The sequence below is a fragment of the Oryzias latipes genome, chromosome 19, assembly GCF_002234675.1.
Source record: "Oryzias latipes chromosome 19, ASM223467v1".
NCBI lineage: Eukaryota > Metazoa > Chordata > Actinopteri > Beloniformes > Adrianichthyidae > Oryzias > Oryzias latipes.
The window spans coordinates 2,030,367-2,055,778 of record NC_019877.2 but is presented as its reverse complement, the minus strand read 5'-3'; the positions used below and the strand labels follow the sequence as shown (position 1 = coordinate 2,055,778).

The 25,412-nt window shown below is 41.2% G+C and overlaps 2 protein-coding genes across 6 annotated transcripts in view; one reads left to right on the top strand and one right to left on the bottom strand.

The window, feature by feature from the left end:
* Positions 1–82: 82 nt before the first annotated feature.
* Positions 83–9,626, bottom strand: l3mbtl2 (L3MBTL2, polycomb repressive complex 1 subunit). 5 transcript variants are annotated; one of them, XM_020712128.2, is made up of 17 exons: positions 8,563–9,429; positions 8,388–8,493; positions 8,172–8,305; positions 6,052–6,121; positions 5,642–5,718; positions 3,425–3,542; positions 3,173–3,307; positions 3,012–3,097; positions 2,697–2,940; positions 1,991–2,058; positions 1,804–1,908; positions 1,583–1,730; positions 1,133–1,215; positions 828–1,062; positions 688–753; positions 486–617; positions 83–417 (listed from the first exon to the last, which is right to left on the bottom strand). In XM_020712128.2, exons 1-17 carry the CDS (start codon positions 8,899–8,901, stop codon positions 206–208), a joined length of 2,358 nt encoding a protein of 785 aa, XP_020567787.1. In that variant the 5' UTR covers positions 8,902–9,429; the 3' UTR covers positions 83–205. The 5 variants fall into 5 exon arrangements, 4 of the variants coding, with proteins under 4 accessions (XP_020567787.1, XP_004080232.1, XP_011486142.1 ...); XM_004080184.4 differs by having other exon boundaries at positions 8,388–8,481; positions 8,563–9,428; XM_011487840.2 differs by having other exon boundaries at positions 8,388–8,484; positions 8,563–9,427.
* Positions 9,627–18,711: 9,085 nt separating this feature from the next.
* The window catches only part of LOC101160197 (histone acetyltransferase p300), a 28,329-nt gene continuing 21,628 nt past the window's right edge, over positions 18,712–25,412 (top strand). Inside the window, exons 1-2 of the mRNA XM_023949784.1 lie at positions 18,712–19,524; positions 21,642–22,321. Of these exons, the coding sequence (XP_023805552.1) occupies positions 19,431–19,524; positions 21,642–22,321 (774 nt within the window). The 5' untranslated portion in view covers positions 18,712–19,430. The remainder of the gene's footprint in view (positions 19,525–21,641; positions 22,322–25,412) is intronic.

Sequence of the window (25,412 nt, the reverse complement as noted above, 5' to 3'; positions counted from 1 at the left end):
CTTGTGTTAAAAAGAAAATGCAATTATGGAAAAGCTCTCTTTTTTTGGATCATCTGATGTTTTTCTTTTAAATCAGCCGAGCTGCTAGAAAAAAGTATAAACTTTATTGGTCCACAAATGTTTACAACAAAATAACGTTTTCAAACTTTTGTTGGCAGAAGAATCTTTCAGTATTTCACAAACCGTAGTTTTCTAGCGTCTGCTTCTACGTGAAGCTGTGCTCTTCATCTTCATCATCATCATCTGCAATCGGAGCCTCCTTCGCTGTTGGGTAATCCACGCTTTCCCAGCTGCTCTGCTCCGGCACCTCCAGGTTCTCCTCTTCCTCCTTCTTGACCTCACTCAGGGAGATTAGTTGATTGTCGGGGAAATTGACGGGAGTCTCCACCTCCTCCACCTTCACCTGCACCGCAGAGACTAGAGAGGATGGCGCCGCGTTTAGACGGATGAGCGACAGAACCGACCCGCCGTCGCTCCTCACTTACTGTCTTGCTCCTCCGGCTCAGTTTTGGGTTGGAGGAGCGGCGCCGCCGGAGCAAACGCTTCATCCGCCGGCCTCTCCTCTTCGGCATTTTTGTCCCGGTCCTGCGACAGCCTCTTCCTCTGCCCCTTCTTTTCTACAAAGACCGACAAATTATTTCCCAGAGAAACAACACGAAAATCCTCCCGTTTCGGAATCAGACGTACTCTTTTTCCCGAACACGAAGGGCTTGGGCCGCTTGTTCCGCGCCGTCTGGTTTTCACTGAACTCGACTGGAAAAAACCAACAGATTCGTTTTACATCAATCATTTATGCTTGGCTGCAGCTGCGTCACGCGTGTTTCTACCGGGCTCTGGGGGCGGCTGCAGCTGGTAGCCCACCAGCTCACACCAGCCCACGGGGTAGATGTCCGGGGACTGGTGGTCGATCCACTGGTCGAACTCGTCGTCCCAGCCGTCGAAGTGGATGAGCAGCAGGCGGCCCACGCAGCGCTTCACCGTGGCCACGCACACCAGCCGCGGCTCCATCAGGTCCACCGCCTCCAGCTTCACGTTGGGGGAGAAGCCGTGGCCGGGGTAGTCCTGAAAAAGAAGAGCGTGGATCAGCTGAGGGGCTCCTCCGGGGCGTCCAGAGCCCGACTCCCTCTCTTACAGTGTTGAACAGTCGTGGAGGAGCAGCGGCGGATTTGGTTTCTTCCAGGTATTTTTGCCAGTTGAAGGTCTGGGGGTCATAACCTGCAAGAAACGAAAAGATTCTGACAGGCTGTCGGCTTCTGTGAATAAAGGATGGTTTATATAGAGAAAGAGAGAGAGATGGACATATCTATCTATCTATCTATCTATCTATCTATCTATCTAAAGAGATATACTAATATAGAGATATAGTGATTTATATCTAGACTTTGCAACTGTCACATCAGCAGAACAGGAAACCATTTCAATGTGACGATCCTCTGAGAACTAGAACGCCATTTCCAGGAGTGACTTTTTCTCATGTCTGCTGGATTTTACAACTTAAAATAAAGCCAATGTGTTAAAAAAAAAAGTTTCCTAAAGCAGAGTTTGTTTGGGTCAAAGTTCCTGACAGAAAACTGCGGTCTACCTGGAGGGACAGTCAGAGGGATCTGATTCTTCTGGCAGTAGTTGATGGGCAGAATGGCGTGCGAGGAGGCGTGATAACAGAACCGGTCAGAGCCGTTGCTGGACGCCACGCCGTCGATGCCGACCATGATGTAACCGTCAAACAGCACCTGCGGAGGCGGCAGCAGGCAGGATGAGCGCGCAGGAAGCGGGCGTCCGCTCGCGCCCAAACACCCGTCTCACCTTGTGGACGGTGGCCACGCAGATGTTTCCCAGGTTGAGGGGGTCGATGGCCTCCAGCTTCATCCCTTCTTCAAAGAAACCTTCTCCCATGTAGACCGCTCTGGGCTGCAGAGTTTCAGAGACACGCCATCGCCTCAAGCAAACAGGAAACCAACAGGAGAAGAAGCTCTGACGGACGCTCCGGTACCTTTTTGAAAAGCGTGAACCCGGCGTCGGCGTTGTTCTTCACCCCGCTGAACGTTTCAGCGCCGCCTGCTGCAGAGAAACCAATAATGCACTTTGATGTGGAAACAGAGAGAGCTATTATGCGGATGACGGGAAGTGGGGGTGGGGTTGCTCCGCGCTAACGGAAAATCAAAATCCATATTTTGAGGAAGACTCCTGTTTTATTTTCTTTAAAGTGGAAGGCTCTTCTTCTGTTTTATTAACTTTATTAACTTCCAGCTCCGATCAAATGAAGTCGATCCGGTCGCCATTTTTCCCTGACACAGAAAAAACCTCGTGGACGGATGGTGGCCACGCGGGGCCGGGGCCAGAAGCAGCGATTGGCCAGAGTCGACGTTTCTATGGCAACCACTCTCACCAATCAGGAGTGAGATTGTTGGAAGGCCACACCCCTTACCACCTCATAGTGGGATACACAAAATCTGTCAATCAAATGTTTTGATTGAAGAGTAAAGGTGGGGGGGCCAGCAAGCTCTGCCTAATTTTATTAAAACATCTGATTGGTCAGTTTATAACTTGAATAACTTGAACTACAGAAAACATATTCAGGAAATGAGGATTATCAAGAAGATGTTAAAAAATAATTACGTCTATGGGGTTCTGTCTACTTCCTGTTTGGAACGCCAGGGGGAGGAGTCAGTCAGTCTCAGGGTTTTGGGTTCCGTTACCTGCTGCTCTGACGGCGTGACCCACTCTCTTGGACCAGCCTATGGGATGGACCAGAGGACTCCACATGTGGCACCAGAAGTCGGCCACGTTTCCCAGGGCGTCGCTCTGGTCTGCGTACAGCAGCCGCAGGCGGCCCCCGATGATGGAGTCCACCACGGCCAGCCGGGTGCGGCTCACGTGTTTGGGGTCCACCACCTCCACCCGCATGCCCACCCTGAAGGGGATCTTTATGCTCTCCGCCAGCTGGAGAGGAGCGGCCTTAGAAATCACCTTTAGTCCACCACGAACCCCCCCTCCCACCGCATCAAACTCACCTTCAGGTAGAAGTTCACGGGCAGGGTCACGCCCCCCACCAGCTTTTTCATCAGGTACTCCTTCCAGTCCGGGATGTTCTGTACATCTACGCAGAAACACAACGTTCACCTACAGCGGCTCTCCTGAGCTCCGCCCACTGAGGAGCGTCGCGTCACCTCACCCTGCGGCGGCACCAGCAGTTTACTCGTCATGGCGCACCACCCAATCGGGTTCATCTCGCCCGAAACCAGACTGCACCAGAAGTCCCGGCTGCTGTCGTACTCGAAGCCTTCGTACCTGAGCAGAGCTTTGTATCCTGCAGAGATCGAAGGGCGGGGCGTTTCCCTCAGAACCAGAACCAGAACTGTTCTGTGATCTAGGACTGCAGCAGGTTAGCTGCTCACAGGCGGAGGAGGGAAAAACCGGCGCTGACCTGCAACCTGGATGACTGTAGCGATCCAGTAGACCTTACTGGGGAGAACTGCGTTGGTGTTCAGGACCTCCACCTTCATCCCAACGGTGATGGCGTCCCAGATGCTGTACAGAGGCGCCTGCAGAGGCAGAAGACGGGCCGCAGAACCCAGAACCGGAACTTTAAACGCAAATTCAGAAAGAAAACTGTAGGAGATTAAAAAAAAACAGCCTGAAACTTTACTTAAAGCACAGAAAGGTCAACGAGGTTGATTGTCCGAAAAAACAAAAACACGAAATAAACATAAAGTACAGACCAAAAGTTTATACAAACCTTCCTAATTCAAAGAGTTTTCTATATTTCTTTTGTAGATTCACACTGAAGGCATCAAAACTTTGAATTAACAGATTTGGAATTATCTAAATAACAAAAAAGTGTGAAACAACAGAAAATATGTCATATTGTAGGTTCTTCATAGTATCCACCTTTTGCTTTGATTACTGCTTTGCACACTCTTGGCATAAGTGTGATTTCTTGCCTTATAAATGGGGTTGGGATCATCAGTTGTGTTGTGCAGAAGTCAGGTGAACACAGCTGATAGTCCAACTGAATAGACTGTTAGAATTTGGATTATGGCAAGAAAAAAGCAGCTAAGTACAGAAAAACGAGCGGCCGTCATTACTTTAAGAAATGAAGGTCAGTCAGTCCGAAAAATTGGGAAAACTTTGAAAGTGTCCCCAAGTGCAGTCACAAAAACCATCAAGTGCCACAAAGAAACCGGCTCACATGTGGACCCCCCCCAGGAAAGGAAGACCAAGAGTCACCTCTGCTGCAGAGGATAAGTTCATCCGAGTCAGAAATGGCAGGTTAACAGCAGCTCAGATTAGAGAGCAGGTCAATGGTACTCAGAGTTCTAGCAGCAGACACATCTCTACAACAACTGTTCAAAGGAGACTGTGTGAATCAGGCCTTCATGCTAGAATATCTGCTAGGAAACCACTGCTAAAGAAAGGAAACAAGCAGAAGAGACTTGTTTGGGCTAAAGAACACAAGGAATGGACATTAGACCAGTGGAAATCTGGGCTTTGGTCTGATGAGTCCAAATTGGAGATTTTTGGTTCCAACCACCATGTCTTTGTGCGACGCAGAAAGGTGAACGGATGGACTCTACATGCCTGGTTCCCACTGTGAAGCATGGAGGAGGAGGTGTGATGGTGTGGGGGAGCTTTGCTGGTGACACTGTTGGGGATTTATTCCAACTTGAAGGCATACTGAACCAGCATGGCTACCACAGCATCTTGCAGCGGCATGCTATTCCATCCGGTTTGCGTTTAGTTGGACCATCATTTATTCTTCAACAGGACAATGACCCCAAACACACCTCCAGGCTGTGGAAGGGCTATTTGACCAAGAAGGAGAGAGATGGGGGGCTGCACCAGATGACCTGGCCTCCACAGTCACCGGACCTGAACCCCATCCAGATGGTTTGGGGTGAGCTGGACCGCAGAGTGAAGGCAAAAGGGCCAACAAGTGCTAAGCATTCTGGGAACTCCTTCCAGACTGTTGAAAGACCATTTCAGGTGACTTGAAGCTCATCAAGAGAATGCCCAAAGTGTACAAAGCAGTAATCAAATCAAAAGGTGGCTACTGAAGAACCTGGAATATGACATATTTTCAGTTGTTTCACACTTTTTTGTTATGTATATAATTCCACATGTGTTAATTCATAGTTTTGATGCCTTCAGTGTGAATCTACAAAAGAAACAAGGAAAAGTCTTTAAATGAAAAATGAAAGGTGTGTCCAAACTTTTGGTCTGTACTGTATGATGACATAAATTATACAGGAAAATATTTGTGAACTTAAAGTCTTCTACTAAATCTTTTTTTCTTCTATAACCAACTTTACTCTCTAACATTTTCCGATTACAGAAAACTTGTGTTTGTTTATCCATTTTTTATTTTATAACTTTAAGGAATTAAAGTGTTTTGTACAGAAAACATCTCCTACTATTGTTTTTATAAAGGAAGAGCTTTCTTTGTACACGTGTTTAGATATTAGGATAAAATTAATGAGGAATAAAAATAAAAAATAAAAGAGATTTTTTTAAAACTGTAACTGAGCTCCGATTCTGCTCATATTTGATTTTCTATAGAAACTGCAGCATCACTTGGTTTTCTGATGCCACAAATTCAGTTCAAAGCATTTCCAGATACGGTAGTCGATCAGTCGGGACCCACGTGTTCGAAGCAGGAGACGGAGGCGGCTAGAGAGGTTTCTTTCTCCAGGTAGGAGCCCCAGTCGAAGGCGGCAGACCCTGCGGGACGGACAGAAACCTCTCAGGTGAGGACGTCTGAGTTCTCTGCACATTTTCTTCAAAACCTTTTTGATTTTTTTTAATTTGAACTGCATCAAATTACAAAAAAAAACAAAAAAAAAAAAACAGGGACATTGGTCCAGAGAGGGACAAATAAATGAAATCCTAAATATGAGCAAGGAACATTTTAGAACAAAAACAGATTAAAAAGGAACTTAAAAGACTAAACTTTGACAAAAAGAGCACAACATTTGAAAGAATCCATGTTTTTTAGCCTTAACTGGCCTATTTTGAGGACTTTTCGTGACTTTTTGATGAAAATGCTGACATTACCGTCCACTGCTGCACCTGAAGCTGCTTTGTTGACTTTATTCAGCACAGCGGCTTTTTTTGGAGGTCTGCCCTGAAAGACAGAAAAACGCTAAACTTTCATTTCTACTAAAAAAAAACAAGAAATAATTAAAAAAAAGTCCCATCCTCAAAGTGAACCCAAACACCCCACGTTTGTGGAGACCCGATTGATGAAACGCACAGAATCTGTTGGGTTTTGACCCGTCGCTCTAAAACTTTTGATTTATTTCCTTTTTTTTTTAGAAGGTAATTTATTTATTTAGGATCATCCTTTTTGTGAAGAACCCTAGTGCTCTTGAGCCAAAAAACCAGAAAGGAGGCTCTTCATGGTCCCATCAGGGATCAAGGAGGCCCGCATCATCACTCTACCACCGCCATGTTTGGCTGTTGCTAACTGTAAACAAATCAAAAGTTCATGAATTAACTGAAATAAATCAAAGCCATCACACTTCCCATCAACAGTCATCCACTCTTTTCTTGATTCTGTCCTGGGAGGGAGGGTTCTCTACTCTCATAACCTTTCAACTCTTCATAATTTAGACATTTATGGTCTGTATTTTGTTTTCAGCCAGTGAATTATGTTTTTATGATGCCGCATTTTGGAAGAATGAAAGTATTTATTTTTAGACTGTAAACCTTTTTTTGTGAATTTTAATTCTTTAACTCCTGCATTTGACGTGATGGAGAAGAAGTATATTTTTGCATATTTATTTACTTTGACTTTAATGTCTTACTTTTACCTTCTTATTAACAAATTGGCTTTTATTCTCTTAGTTTTCATGTGCAATATATGTTTATTACTGAATTACAGTATGAACATAACTGTATATGTTGTTTTTTTTCACTTTTATGTTTAATAACTCATTTTATATGTGTACAGTGACATAAAGTCATTTTATTCTACTTTATGCTATTCTAATATCTTTATTATTTTACTGTATTATTTTTAATCACTATATATATCTATATGTGTGTGTATGTATATACATAAATGAAAGTGGATTGATCTTTAAATTAAAATTTAAATTGGTGTAATTTATTGAAACTCATCAGATTAATATTTAGTGCTTTGTCTCTCTCTCTCTCTCTCTCTCTCTCTCTCCAAACCACTCACGAGCTGATCCAGGTAACCGGGGGAGAGCTGCCCCCCCTCGCAGAAACGTGGGGTAAGAAACTGACTCGGAACCGCGTTGGACTTGAGGAGCCGAGCCCGGCGGCCCGGATGCATGTGGGGGTCGTGGTAATCGTCCGGGAGGAAATGTTTCTGGCAGACGAACAGCTTCCCCAGGATGAAGTTGGGGGTGTCCGGGTCCATGTCCAGAGCTAGCAGCCACTGGCGCAGCCGCTCCGGGTCGGCGGGGGGGAACCGGTGGAAGATCACGTTCGGACGTTTCTCCGTGGAGCACGAATCCACGCAGCACGTGTGGACCATTTTAAGCGGTTTGTTTGAACGCGACAAACGGAAAACTGCACGACTCTAGGGGGGAGTATTTACATTTCAAGCTCAGCGCGGTCTCTTCTTCTGTCGTTTGTTTTGTTATTTTGAAAATCTTTTTAGCAACGCTGCCTCCGTGTGGCCACCTATAGGAAGTGCACCTCCGTAATGTAAATGGCTAATTTTGTCCCAGTGAAATTAAATTAAATCTAATTAAGGTAGTAAAGAACATGGGTGAATTGAATCATATAAATATAAACATCAGTAATATACAGGAACCCCTCCATAATTTGTATATTTCTTTTAAGACAGTAAAATCTTTCCATTGTAAAAGATAAACTAGCTTGAGTTCAAAGATTTCTAAATCAATGCTCCATCTTCGTATTACTGGTGAAAAAAAAATCACTGAGAACAAGATTCCCAACTTTGATGAACAATTCCACATGATGCTTAGTAGTTTAAAAACTTTTTTTGTTTATGCTACAAATATCTCAAATAATTTATCTTTAAAAGCGTTTTTTGTGGCAATGCTTGATCTTGACCAACCTGTCATTACAAACACGCTGCTGAGTTCATTGACTACTAAGGGAGCACCTGCTAAGGAGGGTGGGTTGTCTATCCTTGTGTGTCAAAGGCTACGATGAATCTACAGCACGCATTTTCAAACCTTCAGACGAGCCAGAATGGTTGACCTCTTGGAGTTTGACGAATGGGAACGCGAGCAGGAGATGCTGCAGAAACGTTTGGCTTTCGAATAGAAACTACTGAAGCTCCCCGTCTTTCCGCACACTTCACAGACCGCTGCAAGAACAAAGAAATCACTTCGACGTCACATCCCCTTATTAACGTTTCCTCTCCTTTATTCTCAATCTTTGTTCCTCACCTGGTTGTTGAAACGCTCCGGCAGGCTCCAGGTGTTCTGTGTTCCCACCATCAGCATCATCTTCCTCGATTCTTGCCTCCTCATCATTTTCATCCTGCTGAAAGAACCAAAAACATGCATAAATAGAATAGACGGGATGGTTTCCCACTCTTGCTGCACATCGTGAACTACTCACAGAAAACCTGTGTTCTGTAAAGCGTCTTTGTCGGCCTGCATGCAGACATTTTCTGCAGCCTGCTCCTCTGCAGGAGGAGCAGAGCGGACGGAGAAACGCTATAGGAGCAGCTCCCGGCTTCAGCCTCAGAACACCTGAGGGAGATCGGGCCTCGAAATATTCCCTCCCAAAATGATCGCTGCAGAGGTGAGAGTTTGGGGTTGCCGACCACTCGGTCCGGGTTCTCTGCACCTGCTTCTCCCACTTGTGAAACTCATCTGGATCTCTGGGAAACCTGAAGAGCGTCACTCCATCTGCTGCAGATTTGCCACATCCATAAGCTACACAGTGAGAGGCCATCCTCACAAAACTACCTTAAATCCCTCTAACACTCAAACATGCTCTAGTTTTATTAGACTCTTTCAACTTTTTAGTCGAAAATAGTCCAGTAAGCACAAAAAAGAAGTTCTGCTAAACTATTCTGCCCAAGATATAGTGTCATTTAAACCAAAATATAAACCTTTTAACGGAAACAGAGGGGAAAAAGACAAGGAGGTTATGAACAGAAGGGGGGAAAACGATTTAGTCTGTTTATTTTAAATAAAACTCAGCAAATTAACTTAAATCTCAGTTAAACTGTTAATCATGATGACATGCAAACTAATGTTGAGGAGCAACTGTGCTAAGAAAGTTACGGCGTCCCGTTCAGGTCAAAAGCCGCCCTAGCGGCACGAAGTTCTGACTTAAACTGTCCTCCGCGCCGGTAAATCGGGCTCCTGCGCCGCCGAACAGAACGTCAACACCTCACAAAGATCTGTGATCTGCGCTCACCGAAAGCGCAGTGCCGTGCTTCCGGCATATCAGAACCCGGAAAGTCAACACGTGCTCTGATTGGTCAAATGGGACATCAGTCTGTCAGGTCGTGCTTTTGATTTGTTGATCCCATTAGCCAATCACAGATGCGTTGTTACGTCACATGTCTGCCAGTTCCAGACCGGAAGTTTTTGAAGAAAACTGATTTTTAAAAATGTATTAGCGCCTTCCCTGAATAACCTATGTGATAATAATTAATTCTACATTTTGAGAAAGAAATAAATATAAAAATGAGCTAAACAGAATTATGTCATATTTATGAATTGTTTTCCACAAAAAAGGTTACAACAATCCATTAATACACAACACTATTCTTTTTCAAAATAAGAGGAAAAATTTGTTTTGTATTTTGTTGAGCATGTGCTTGTAACTTGGGCAGTTATAGACTTGTAACAGTAGTTTGCAATACATATTAGCTGTGTTTTACAGATTATCCTCCTAAATTGCAATCCAATATAGATTACCTATGTTTTTTTTAAATATCCTACTTTACAGTTTTGTTCTCATAAAGGCCTGTAATACTTGTTTACTTGTTTCCACATTTAAATGATAAGTTGACAACGGTTATCAGGCTATGTTATGAATATTTTGTGATTATAAACATTATTCCGGGTCTATATAAACACAATATATACATATAACACAACCATAAAGTTGTTATTAATACAAAATATTAACACAAGCAAAAAATAGACAAGGTTTGTGGTATTTTTTATCTGTTAGAACCAGATAGAACAACATTGTATTGATCCCACAAAGCGGAAATGCCCTTGTTATCAAAGCTCTGTATACAAAAACAGCAGATACAGTCAAGGACACAAAAAATTCACTTTAAAAAATTAGCAACAACAATATTTGTTGTCCAGACCCTGTCACGTATAATGACACCATTTCGAAAACCTCTTAAGTAAAATATTAATAACATTTTTATCCTTTCAAACAGGAACATTTACACAAAAAATGAAAATAGCCAAAGTAATTCCACTACACAAATCAGGGGACAAACACAAACTAACAAATTACAGACCAGTGTCTTCACTCTGCCAATTCTCAAAAATACTCGAAAAAGTGTTCCTCACAAGGTGGGAAAATTTTGTCGAAAAACACAAACTAATATCCGACGATCAGTATGGTTTCAGAAAAAAACAGATCAACATCCATGGCGATTACACAACTAACCAAAGAAATAATAAATGGCACTGACAATAAAGAGTTCGCAGTAGGAGTGTTCATGGATCTGAAAAAGGCTTTTGACGCTATTGACCATAACATTTAACTAAACAAACTGGAAAGATATGGAATACGAGGACCAGCATTAAAATGGTTAAACAGTTACATTAATAACAGGCAGCACTTTTTCCAACTGCATAACTGTAAATCATCCCTGCTAAATTTCAGCTGTGGAGTTCCACAAGGGTCAATATTAGGCCCCACACTGTTCATCCTATATCAATGGGGAAATACTTATAAAACAGACCTACAGTGTTTATATATATTACAAAAAAAGCTGTTCAAATAGTTCATGGAGTGAATTATGGGACACATGGAAATACTCGGGTTTATTGAAACTAGGGGATCTAGTGTAACTGAAGACGACACTCATCATGCTTAAAGCCAGAAACAACTTACTTCCAATAAACTTACAGCAAATGTTCATAGACAGAGACGGGAGTTACAATCTAAGAAAAACAACTAAAATTCAAAAAGCAGTGCATTCCCACTACAAAAAAGAAAATGTGTTTATTGTAATATATTCATCCTTTTTTTCATCTTCTAATCAGTTTATTCCCTTTCGGGGTCACGGGGGTTGCTGGAGCCTATCCCGGGCACTTGTGGGCAAAGGCAGGGGACACCCTGGACAGGTGGACAGTCTGTCACAGGGTAGAGCGTCCACAATCACACACCCATTCACAATCACATTCACACCTATAGGACAATTTTAGGTTGACGAATTGACCTATGAAGCATGTTTTTGGACGGTGGGAGGAAGCCGGAGTCTCCGGAGAAAACCCACACATGCACGGGGAGAACATGCACACTCCACACAGAAAGGTCCCCCATTGATGTTTTGGTTCAGGTCCCCCAGGCGGGACTTGAACCAGAGGCCTTGAGGTAAGAGCGCTAACCACTGCGCCACAGTGCAGCCCATATAATATAATATAATTAATATTATTATAATCTAATTATATATTATATATATATATATTATATGATAACTTGTGGTGTGGGTTTATGGAACGCTTTGGATGAAGGTTTAAAAAAAAGCAAAAGTTTACATGTATTCAGAAAAACCTACAGGAAGTCACTAATAGATCTTTATTAGAAAAAGGCCCCTTTGCACAGTTGCCATGCAAACATTGTACCGTGAATGTTTTGTACATATCTGTAAATTGAATTATGTGTTGTAAAAAGGGTTGGGATCAGACAGGAGTCCTCTCCAACCCACTCCCTTTCAAACACACTGTATTGTCTTGTGTCTTATAAACCACTGTGTTGTTTCTTTCATTTGTGTTTGAAAGAAAGAAAGAAAGAAAAAATGATGAGAAATACGTCACTCTATTTAGTTACATAAAAAAAAAGTGTTACTTGAAAGGATTACATTAACGATTTGTTCTTTTCAACACTGGTTAAAGGGAAATGTGGGAGCACCTTTGATTTTTTTCAACTGTTTTGGCTGAAAATACTGTAGATGTCATAAACTACTGAAATATTGGTAATTTTCTATGAGTGTATTTTGTCAGCAGGATTGTTTTCAACAATAGATCATTTCCAAGAAGATGACAAACTTGAAGTCCCTCTGACTTCTCAAAGCCGTTTCTCTGAAAAAAAAAAACTGTCCAGGCATTGAGATGTATAAAAAAACTTTAAAAATTAAATGAAATCCTCAAATGATTTTTGGAAACAGAAAGCAGGAGCTGTGTCACGTTTCTGGAGATTAATGTGATGTCTTCAAAAGCACTTACTGTGTTGGCAATTTTAAACTTTATAGACAAACTTTCAGAATTGTTTATGTAGTTAGTACTCTCAGAAAAAAACAATGGAAAATATTCCAAAATGTTATTTATTTTTTTTGTCAAAAGTAGCCTGTGTTGTACAGTCAGTATAACTCAAATACTCCCTCACTGTCCAATCCCAGTTTGTGATGTCATGGAAGATCCAAAATGGCGACCAAAACAAGACTACTTGTCAACAACATGTGTATTTATGAGAAAACAAGCCGTCTTTGAAATGATGGATGTTTTTAGATCTGAATTCTTTTTACTCAAATTCTACACACTTTGGAAAAATCAAGTCATCTTCATGAAATCAACACAACAAGACTCCTATACGGTCCTGGAGAGCCAGGATGTAACATGGATAAAGTCAGGAGGATGTGCTTTGGACAAACAAATGTCAACACACACGTCTGTCAGGGATTGTAATCTCCAAAAAAAAAAAAGTAATTAAAAAAAAAAACATCTGATCTGCATGCAGTTCTCATCTGCTGCGAGGTTCTACAGGCACCCATCAAAAAATCAAATAAAATAGAGTATAAAAAAATTTGTTAGAATACAAAATAGAATTAAAGCAGATAAAAGCAATAAGTAAACAGTAATTTTAAAGGATTTTATGTGATATGGTGCCTCTGTCAGACTCCTCCCCCTCTCCTCTCCACTTGGCTGCTGATTCTCCCCAGCTGCGACCACTTACCTCATCACCTCTTCCACCTTCATAAGGAGCTCCAGGATCATCAGTCTTCGCCAGTCTGTTGCCCCTGATGGTGCATAGTTGGTCTCATGTCAAGCTCTTGTTTTGTCACGCTACGCCAAGCCTTGCCTAAACTCTCTTTCTGCTCACCTCCAGGAATCCATAACCACGAGTGGTCGCCAGAATCAGCCTCAGCCCGGATCCCCCATTCTGTTTTCTCCTGCGGTCATACCTCGAGCCTCTGCCGTTGCCTCCGTACCTCGGACCTCCACTTCAGACGGCTGCTCATTCCTGTGGAAGAAGCCACCAGTGACGCCACCAGCATCTGCCTCAAGCCAGGGACCTACCTCATGTCCTGCTCACACTCTGCCTCAAGAATCACCCATTAAATTCTCTTACCTGCCACACTCGTCTTCCGCTGTGTTTCTTCTGGGTTCCAGCATCTGGGTCCGAAAGTGTTCTGTAGCCATGACATTATGTGCGCTAAGAAACACGATTGATAGGATAAATAAGTTCATTAGAAAACCTCCTGAGTTAAGACTTTCTTTGGTTGTCATTAATAGTTTTACGCCTTTAACTAGAAAAAACTCCAATAAATAAGCTTTTCAATCACCTTATGAATAGAACTTTTGACTGGGAAATGAACTTCTAAAATTGACTCAGCTCCAAGAATTAAAACAGTGTCTACAAACCCTAAATATTTAAAATCAGTTCTGAAACTCTTCACTCAAATTTTTTCTTCTCAACAAATGAAAAGACTGTTTCTTTTGTGGATCGAGTCGGGATTCTTCACCTTAAAGATGTTAAATGGTCTGTGATGTTTGAGAAAACACTTTCATTTTTGTCAGCTTTTCAACCAGACGTCTTTCTACGTTTTAACTGAAAGGTGTTTTGTTACAAATACATGACTTTGATCTTATATTTGGGATTTCTTCACGGTTGCAGCTAACAGGAATTATGGACTGATTTTGATGCCTTTTTTACTCCTTACTTATAGTCCCAACTGCCATTTAGACCAGCGTAGTGATATAGAACATCTGGGCTATGTGCCGGAACTACTTTTTCAAGTGTCCATTGTCATAGCATTTGGCTGCGAAATGGGACATCTCAAATACTCGAGTACATCAGTGGTCTGAGGGGTTTCTGACATATCTATTTGTAGGTTGATATATAAGAAACATAATACTTGAAGATTACTTGAAAATGTGACACTATTCCACAATACAGGTAGTCATTAAAAACATTTACTCTCAATTTCTAGATTACCCTTTTGGAAAAAAAAAGTACTTTTAAGGGTAGCCTTACTAGACCACACTTTGTACTCTTACTTAAGTAAAACTTTAAAAGGTTATATTATCTGCACTAAATGAATAACAAACATGCTTTATAAATACACCAGACCTACACTTGTACCTTCATAAGGAAGACCAACTCTTTATAAAGCTTTATTAATGCTTTATATGCTACCCCTAGGAAACATAATCAGGAAACACAGCATTCATTTTCATTGTTATGCCGACGATACGCAGTTGTATTTATCCATGAAACCTGACCAGAATGACAATATAGAGAAACTGAACACCTACATCAGTGACATAAAGACCTGGATGACAATTACCTTCTCTTGAACCCAGAAAAAACTGAGGTCATTATACTTGGTCCTAAAAACCTCAGAGATACTCTGTCTGATCAGATAGTCTCCCTGGATGGCATAAGTATAGCCCCCAATTCCAGTTAGAAACCTTGGGGTTTTATTTGACCAGGATTTATCATTTAAGGCTCACATATCTCAGGCGTGTAGAACTGCCTTTTTTCACCTGCGGAATATTGCTAAGATCAGAAATATACTTTCTAAGGGTGATGCTGAAAAACTCATCCATGCATTTGTTACGTCTAGACTAGATTACTGTAACTCCTTGTCAGCAGCGTGTCCTAAGAGTTCCTTAAGAAGTCTCCAGCTTGTTCAGAACGCAGCAGCTAGATTGTTAGCAGGAACTAGCAGAAGAGATCACATCACTCCTGTGTTGGTTTCACTTCACTGGATCCCAGTTGATTCCAGAATCAAGTTCAAGATCCTCCTGTTAACCTATAAGGCCTTACATGGAATGGCCCCGTCCTATATTAAGGACCTCATAGTCCCTTACCAACCAATAAGAACACTTCACTCACTAAATGCAGGACTGCTTGTGGTTCCTAGAATTAGTAAAAGTACGGTTGGAGGTAGAGCGTTTAGCCACCAAGCCCCTGTCTTATGGAATAAACTCCCAGCTCATGTAAGAGAGGCCGACTCAGTTTCTACATTCAAAGTTAGACTGAAAACATTCCTCTTTGGACAGGCTTATTGTCAGACTAGTTAGTATTCAGAGATTATTTAACTTAATGTTAATGTGTTTAAATTAAACTTAATAACAGTAACTTTTTGTTTTAAAGGCTGCTAGAAGTTGAACCTGGGGTAACTATGGTGCTCCGGGGTTCTGTCCTCTTTCCTCATCTACTTCTACCCTTCCTCTCCTCTATTCTTGATCATAATTTATCATTTAGTTCTACATGCCTCTGTTTGGTGCAGTGATTCATGTATTGTCCCTCTTTCCCGCTCCCCTCCTGGGGAGTGGGAGTGCTTCCAGACTCCTGTTGGCTCATCCCTGCTCCTGTTCCTGACCGAGTACCTCGTCTCTGCTCCTGCTCCTACACCTGGCTGTGGATCCTGTCTCCGGCTCGACTCGCGCCCCCAACTGTCCCCCCACTGGATAAAGCTCGTCTGCTGGACTTTAAATATGTAGTTGTAGAGTTAGATAAGTTAATTCTTCTCTATGAGTTCTGGTAAATTGCCTGTCCATCCTGGGGGAGGATCCCTCCTTCATGTGGGCACCCCTGAGGTTTCTTCGTTTTTTCCGGAATCCATTTTTTTAGGAGTTTTTCCTTACCGCGAAGGGGGGTCTAAGGGCAGGGATGTCCAGTTTAGTTTAGTCATTTTGTTAGTTCATTTTAGTATTTTTATATTGAATTCAATGTATTCATGATCCTTTTGATCTTATGTTTAACTTTTTCAATTACCGATACGAAGCCCATCGAACGACTGTTGTTGTGAATTTGGGCTATACAAATAAAATTGAATTGAATTGAATTGAATTGAATAATCAAGCTTTGTTTTTTGGACTGTCTAATGACATTATTTGACATCATGCCACTAAGTACCTTAGTATTTTTTTATCAGATACTTTTTAAAAAATTAAAAAATCTTACTGCAGGACATTTTTGTGTAAAAAAATATTGCAGTGCTCCCCATACTTGAGAAAAAACTTTGGGCACTCCAACCCCCCCTTGTAACTACAGAGCCCCTGAAGGGACAAAAATACAAGTGTTGGTTTTTTTACTTTGATGTTCCCTTGGGGGTCTGTAGGTAACACATTGCATATAAGTAATTCCTAAACATGCAGAAAGAACAAATAATAATAACAAATGTTAGTTTTTGTTGAGTGAAACTACACTTGGCTCTTGGAGAGGCAATGGAAAGTTGAAGACAGACGGGATTACACCCTCTCTTAGCCGGACAATCTGCCGCGCCAAAATCCAATGGCCTGAAGTGCTCACTGCAGATTCTGGAGAACTCGGGCAAAATCCAACCGCCTTCTTATTGCAACTTCCCATCTCCTCCATAATTCCATGTCACTGGGAAACCTTGGATATGGGATGGTAGGAAAAAGATCAACAATATAGCAAAAAAATTTTTTTTTGATCGATAAATTACACAACTTGTTTTCTATTTGCGACATTGAAATAAAAAACACATGGATGGATGGATGGATGGATGGATGGATGGATGGATGGATGGATGGATGGATGGATGGATGGATGGATGGATGGATGGATGGATGGATGGATGGATAGATAGATAGATAGATAGATAGATAGATAGATAGATAGATAGATAGATAGATAGATAGATAGATAGATAGATAGATAGATAGATAGATAGATAGATAGATAGATAGATAGATAGATAGATAGATAGATAGATAGATAGATAGATAGATAGATAGATAATAAAAATAAACTATACAAATATATTATACCAAGCTTTTTTGAATATAAACAAAGACATGAATCCAAATAAACCGAATGCACATTCACTCTCCCGTGGCTTTCCATGAGTGGCGCACAGCTGTCTGCACAACAGTGGGTTAATTTGATTTATCTCTATTTAAGTGTGTCCGTTTCTGCTCTCTATGTCGGAGTGTTGCTTTAGTTCAGCCTGTTGGTCCTGGTTTCTTTACCTGAGTCATGCAGTTTTCGAGTCCTGTTGTTTTTTGTGGTGTTTTCTGTTATAAAAAGAACTCTAGATCTTCCCTCAACCTTCACAAGGTTGAGCATCACAAATGTACAATTGCCATCCAATCACAGACTTGAAGGTTGATGCTGATTGGTCTGATTTGGAGTTTCTCAGGGTTTTATTCCTGAACTCCAGAGTTCCAGACCTCACATCGAAACCATAAATAAATCAGCTTTTAAGTTCTTTAAATAAGATGTTTTTTCTTTTTTTCTTTTTGCCAGATTAATGCAACTGGATTCATTCTTGTCCTGCAATCTGGACTACTGCAGTTCCGTCTCCAGTTCAAGAAGACAAAAAGCAGCTGTCGCAGTTTGGATCTCCTCCTGTTCTTAAGGCCTTAAAGTCCCACTCCAATTTTCTTTTCATTTATCTTCAAGAGGTTTCCAGTGGTCTTTTAATTATGCCGTTTTTAGCCGAAATCCAAAAGCCTGTGTTGTTTTCTAGGACATAGTTTCTGCAGAGCGGCAGTGGTGTATTAGAGTCTTGCAGTGAGTCGTGGGTGGGACTTTAGCCGTCATCCTTTCGTTTACACTCTCTCCTGGGAGCTTCCAGCCCCTCACAACCCCAACAAAAATGGTGAGCAACATCAGATCTATCAACCCGAACAGTTTCGATCCGGATTCCAGCTTAGACGACGGATCTATTTATCCCTTGTGCTATCCTATGGGGTCCAGATGACCCCACCCTTACATTGACGTGTTCTCCCTACCATGACAAAGGTGGATAAAGGTGAAAACGAATTCATGTAAGCCATGGACACCAGTGAAGATCACAAATCATTGAAGAAAAAAGGTTTAGTGCACTGTCTAGTGGGTCTAGATGACCCCACTCCCAATGTTAAGTGCCTAGGACAGCACAAGGGATATTTGCAATTGGATGCATCAGAATGGAGCAAAGCAGGGAGCTTGTGGCCCACTTAACCAATTTTTTTACATCTGCTCCCGATTCAATAAGATTTGAATAAAGAAATAGTAAAAAAAAACGCAATCTAAGCTTAATTTTCTTTATATTTGTTTTACATCATCCGAACAATCGTATTTATTATCATTACACATATATGGGTACAAGGGTAATAAAAAGCGCAACAGGCAGCAAGTGCCAGATATAATCATATAATAATACAATAATACATGTTAGATATATCATAGAGATGCATGTAGATATGAGGTGAACATGATTGTCTAATTAGAAATGTTCATGTATGTTTACATGAAAACACCATTTTCGTTTGAGTGGGTCTAAAACAGAATCAAATTTAAAGGATTATTGCCATTTTTTATAAACATCAAATGTACTTTTGTGACACAAACCCCTTCAGGTCTTTGCACTTTTATTTTTTGTTTTCATTGAAAACTTCAAAAAAAATTGTTTTTCTTTAAATCCTCTGGTATTATAGCCCGCTGTGCAGTGTGTGCATCAAAGTGTCCCTGAAGAAGTTTCCTCGGATCTCTCTCAGACACACATCGGTGCGTTCCGCTCCGGTCTCCCCGCGTGCATCTCCGCATCCTCGCCCGCTGCCGCCACCGCCGCCGCTCCGCAGGCGAACGAGCCCACCGCGCGCGACATTATCTTCATCCCGACTCCGCTGGAAAGGAGGCTGAAATGACGGATGCGACCATGGAGGCCAAGCCCGGGGACGCGGCGTTCACCTCGGAAGAGGGACTTTAAGTTTACTGGGGAGGGGGGCAAAGATTGTCTCCATCTTTACTTTTTTTTACCGACCCCCTCCTCCTCCTCCTCCTCCTCCGCTGGCAGAAATTTATAAAGAACAAAAAATCCAACGAGGGAGGGAGGGGAGGGGGGTTGATATACGCCGAGGCTGAAATCGAGAGGCGAACCCAGGGAAAGAGTAGTTATTTCTACACGGGACTTTCCCCCTCTTAGTACCCCAAGAGGAGGGGGAAAAGTGGCAGTATTGGAAACGGAAAGGAATGGTCATCTAGGAGCGTAAAAACGTCTGCAACTGTGGATACTTTATATATTTTTATTTCGACAAAATATGGCCGAGAACGTTCTGGACTCTGGCCCGCCTTCAGCCAAGAGGCCTAAACTCTCCTCTCCGGCACTTTCCGTCTCCGCCAGCGATGGAAACGGTGAGTTTTGCCCCGATGCCGTGGTTTGTTATAGTTCTTTTCGGTGGTTTTGACGTTTTCGGCCGTTCATTTGCCCGGAACGGCCGAAAGGCGCGGGATTACGCCTCTGTTTTTGTCGTAGCTCGCTACGGTTAGCATGCTAGCAGTGTGTCGGACGTGACGACGGGCTAGCCAGCTAGCTCACATGCTAACAGCCATTTTAGCCGCAGGTAGCCGTCCTAGCCGTGGGACTACCTGGTTCAAGAACCGACGGTCCCATACCTAAAACCACCTCAGCCGAGTTCAAAACGCCGTGTTTGTCAAATTTAATATGAACATAGTTTCTGGTGTCTCGCACAGTGATGATTATTGTCACTCATCTACAAATGAACGTGTTTAAAAATACAAGTTAAAGCCTTTCACAGCGTGTATCTTGTCCGGACTACATAACGCGAGGTGCTCGTAACGATGGCATTTTTGGAGGGCCAAAATTAGGCCTTAAGGTTGGAGTGATTGTTGATTTAAAATATCAACTGTTGGCATGTTTTTCCACACTGTTTGGTTTTATGGTTATGAAAAGCTGCTGGGATGAAGGCCTGTGTGAGAAAAACCGGAGCGTGTTTTAGCGACATGTACCAAAGTTGAACAATTCCACTCTTCTTGATCAGTCAATTCTGTTCCTCAAAAACCCTTTTTGCAATGTGTGGATTTCTGTTTTGGCAGCACGTTTTCATCAAGATAACAGATATTAGAGAACAAAGATAACAAATATTTAAAAGCGTCGCACCTGCTTTTTTCCTCCGTCTGCCTTGTGTGTTTTGTTGAAAGGAAATTAACGAGCAAAGATGCAATTTATGGTTCTCCAAGATAATTAGTTAATTCTATTTACCTTTTAGTATGTCAACAAAGGACAATTATACATAGAATTTGAGCTATTTTCAATGTATCCCTAAGTTGCAGTACCTAAATGTTAATACAGGGACATAAAACACATCCTTCTGAGAAAACAGTTTTGTTAAAGTTGCTTTGCATCAGTTTTTAACTTTACATACATTTATTAAAATAAAGAAAACCTGTTTAAACCGGAGGGGGTGCAATTCAAAGACATTGTGTGTGTCCATCATGGGCGTGCATCTCTTTCATTACATTAAAAGCGACTTAAACATTTGTTTAAAGCAAATGTTTTGTGACAAGTGTTCTGCTGATTGAAACACGCCAAACATGTTCGCTCCTCTGCCACATTTCAGAAACGCATTATCTCTGTTAAAACAACAAAAAAAAACATTAATCTGGATAATATGGAATAGAAACTAGAATTGACACATTTCTACATAAGGAGACCCAAAAGAATCTGCCTTTTCTAATTAGAATCACCATTTAAGTGCAGTAATGTTGCCGCCATGGTTGCCTTGTAGTTGCATCCATAAAATGGCGTTCTTCATCAATTTCTACACAATAAACTAAATGCTGTTGATTGCGTTTTAGTAGCCGTGGAGTCTGCGCAGGCCGCAGGGGTGTGTTTGTTTGCATTTATGTCTAGATCCACCTACACACACGTTTTGTAAATCACCTCTAGTTTTGTAGTTATGATTGATTTATTGTGTTATTCACTTTTGTTTGGACGATTGGTCATACACCTCTAAGCAGCTTTTATGCTAAACCTGCTTTTGCATTTTCACTTAATCACGTTGAAAAATGGAGGATTAATATATTTTAACTCGACGTTGGTTTGTTGTCCTGGAGCTTTTTTTTTTTAACCCCTTTAACACCGAACCTTTAGCTCCGGTGTTTACATTCCTTGAATTACCGTAACTCTTCTACCGTTTATTGCAATAAACATAATTCCAGCAGGATCGGAAGGAGAGGAAAGCGGTCTTGCGCTCGTATGCAACACTTTACAGCGGTGAAGTGTTTGCGCAATCACGTAAATCAGCTGATCCTGATGTGGAGAAAATCACAAAGGTGATAAGCAGACTGGCTTTGTCTGTGTCAGAATCTGCTGATTTACGTTGATTAAGTGAGTGATTGAAGAGTTACAGTACATCAAAGAGTGTATTTCGAGGTCGCGACAACATCTCCAGTGTTAAAGGGGTACATTTTTTTAAAAATCCAATTTTCTTAACATCTTTCTGTTTCAGATTTTGGTTCGTTGTTCGACTTGGAGCATGACCTCCCTGATGAGCTCATCAGCTCTCATGAACCAGGTCTGGTCAATGGCGGGGACCTCAACCAGCTGCACACCAGCCTTGGAGGAGGAGCTCAAGGCTTGGGTCCTGCCGGGGGCAATGGAGGGGCAGGCGGAATCGGCGTCGGGCTCGGTCCTGTCGGGGCCGGCGGAGGCCAGGACGCCGTGGCCAAGCATAAACAACTGTCTGAGCTCCTGCGATCCGGAGCTCCCAGCTCAAATCAACAAGGGCATCAGGGAGCCATGGGCAGCCCAGGAGGTCCCACTGCCATGGGACAACACTTGGCCAACATGAAGGCATCTCCGGGTCAAGCGCCTCAGCAGATGATGAGCCAAGGGCAGCAGCACCTTTCCCCTCAGCAACAGGCGAACATGATGCAGCAGCAGCAGAACGCAGCTGCCGGAATGATGAGTAACATGAACAGGGCTATGATGGGAGCACAGCAGAAAGCCAATAATGTGCAGCAGCAGCAAGGCATGATGGGGAACCAGGTGATAAACGGCTCTCCCAGGATGGGCTTTGGTAATCAGGGGATGCCCGGCAGCAGCAACCTGTTGGCTGAGACTCTTCAGCAACAAGGAGCCGGGGGCCAGGCTGCAATGAGAGGCCAGCAACCTGCAGCAATGAACAAGGTAGGAATTCATTTAATCCAGATGTTCAGCACGCTACAGCTGGTCCGGTGCTTTTATTGTTGAAAATAGTTCACTCTAACACAAAACGGTGAAATCCAAAGGAGCACAGATTCCTGTTTGTGATCAGCATTATCGTATTAATCCAAAGAATGTATTGATTACTCGGACATTGACTCAGGTTGGCTGAGTAAAGGCTGGAAGATTAAAGTCTCAAGAGGTTTGTCGTAGCATTTTCAAATAAAGGTATTCTACTAAACAATAGCATAATAAAACTTTAAACTATAGACAAAAAGTTCTAGAGGTTTAGTCGCGTCTTTACAAGACTATTATTTAAAAGCATAGTTTTTAATTTTGTTTATTTGATCTTATTACTATAACAGCTAAGTAATTAACATACAGCACACTTTTATTTTGCAGACTATTGTCTAAAATGCTTTTTTAACACCCAAAGATGTGTTGTGTGCTCAGAAATAATGAACTGTTACATCAGGTTGTCCTAAACTTAAATGGATTCTGTCAGATTTTAGTCTTTTTAAAATGCATTTTAGTTGTTAATACTAAAGTAATAAATTTGGTAAAGAAATCCTTAAAATTTTGTTTTAATCTTAATTTTATATATACCCCCTTCATCATGAGAAAAATGCTACACCAAAACAAAAACTCACATAAACACTTAAACACCCAGTCCAATGAAAATGTGTCTCCCTTCTTTGATTTAACATGTTAGACGCCTCCAAATGTTTATTAGATGCAGAAACAGCGGTGCTCTCTATAGGCTGCTGTTTTAGCACACTGCTTCTGGTTTTTCATTATGCTCCTGGGAATTCAAAGGGTGTCATGCTGTCTGATGATGTGACAGAGTTTTCCTCGTCTCCGTTCAGACTGGCTAAACTGCTTCACATTAGCTTACTCCTTGACCTCCATTAGGTCTTAATTTTTGTTTCCCTGCTCTCCTCTCCGTCTGATGCTAGTTTGGCCCTCATACCTATCTAGATAATAACAATTTGTCGTGTTTGTAATTATTTTTTTCCATCAAAAATTAAAAGAGACTTCGGGCATTATGAGCAAATTCAACTCAAGTTACGTCAGTTCTTTAACAGACCAGTGACCCTTTTTGTGTTATCCACATTGTTGATTTTGGTCACTGTTTTTTTTAAACAATCATGATTTGTATACAGTTGAAGTGGAATAATACTTGTTTTGTTTATTAGTAAAGGAAAATAGAGTTATTGAAATTAGTTCATTAACTTTGCAAAGAAACCTTATTGTCTTTTTTTTTTCAATTAGGTAAAACATTCATAAAACAGCATGAAAAATATGTTATCACATTATTATATATTATAATATACAGTGAAATTAAATTAACCGACAGAAAAAGTCATCATCAAATAATCTACAGAACCCGTTTTCCTACTTTACACTCAGAAAATCTTCATTTTGGAACATTGTCTTTAAAAATGGCTCATTTTAAAGAGCTTAAATGGGATTGCTACTTCATATAACTTTTTTCAAGATTAACGAACTGGACTTAAACGTCCAAATTCCTATAGATGAAGGTGAATTACACAATGGACATGAATAATAGCAATATGTCATCATGCAGCTCCTCGGTTTAATCGACGGAAAGTGAAGAAAAGAAAGAGAGCAAAAGAAAAGTTGAATGTTTTGTAGGAAATGTATACCAACAGTCAAATAACTCACAGAATTTAATTCATTTTTTACAACTTTTAAAAGATAAACCATAAAAAAACATATTTGCATTGTTTTCTGTTGTACATTGACTCAATAATGCTGTTCTAATTGCTTCTGGTGGGAACGCACCATTAGGTTTTGTCCTACTCATTGACTATGCTCAATAGTTTTTCGTATAAATTTACAATTCCAATATCCAGTGCTCTGGAAATTTCTCAGAAATTTCTGCAAAAAAACAGTGTGCATCGATCCTCGCTACATTGATGAATATAGACCAGAATGCATTGCATTTAAAAATATATATACAATATATTTTTCATAGATCATCTAAGTTTTCATCTTAAGAAGACAGTGGATTTATAAATAGTCTTCATTAAATCTTTACATTTATTAGGTTACTACTTCGACAAAATCATATTTGGCATTTATTTAATTCATTTATTTGAATTGTGAAGTATTCAGCGTCATAGTAGTAGGTTTAGGGGCTGTCATCCGGACTTAGTTTTTATGATGGAATCAACCTGGATGAATGAGAGTCTTCATGGACAAGTAGTCAGCATGTGTGTGAGGTTGTATTCAAATCCATGGACTATCCTGGATCCCGCGCCGCATAGTCTTAGGGAGCAGTGAGTGAATTCGGACACAACACTGGTATTTCCTTAAACCTCAGTGATTTCACTTTTAAGACAGTGGCTATAAAAACTCCAAAGGGTTTCCAACAACATCATTTGTGATCTATGTTCCTTGCCAGTCAACCGTCCGTGCCATGTCTCTTGGACAAAATGCATCAGCTAAGTCTTTGTTCCCAAACGGACCTTTTGTTTTCTTTCTATAATACGTGACTTATTTTTCTACCAAGGTTTGTACTTTGAGAATTTAAGCAAGAGAGAAAAGTTTTAAAATGTTCATGTCTGTCTAAATGTCTGTTTTTGTGTTATGCCAATGACATGCAAACATATTCACCCCCTTGTTGCTTTCATAAATCACTCCTGGTCAATAAAATTAGTCTTTGCTCACACACAAAATTACTAGAAAACAAAGCTTCGATGTCAATGTGAAAACAGAATTCTACAAAATGGTTTTTTGGTCAAGGGTTTTTTTTTTTCCCCCAGAAAATTTTTGTGTGAGGAAAAACAAATATTGTTGAGCATGAGTGACTTATGAAGGCAACAAAAGGGACGAACATCCAACGAGTTGAATACTTTTATAAGGGACTGCATTTGTCCTCCATTTTGGGGAATTCTCACTCTGACATGTTCACATTTGATATGCGTCCATTTGTTTCCTTGGCTTCCTTTGGGAAGTGTTAAAGCTCACCGTAACTCTAATAACCTAATGTCTGTGGTTTGAATGGGAGCTTTGGTCTATATTGGTCTGTAGTTCACTCCAGTTTGAAAAC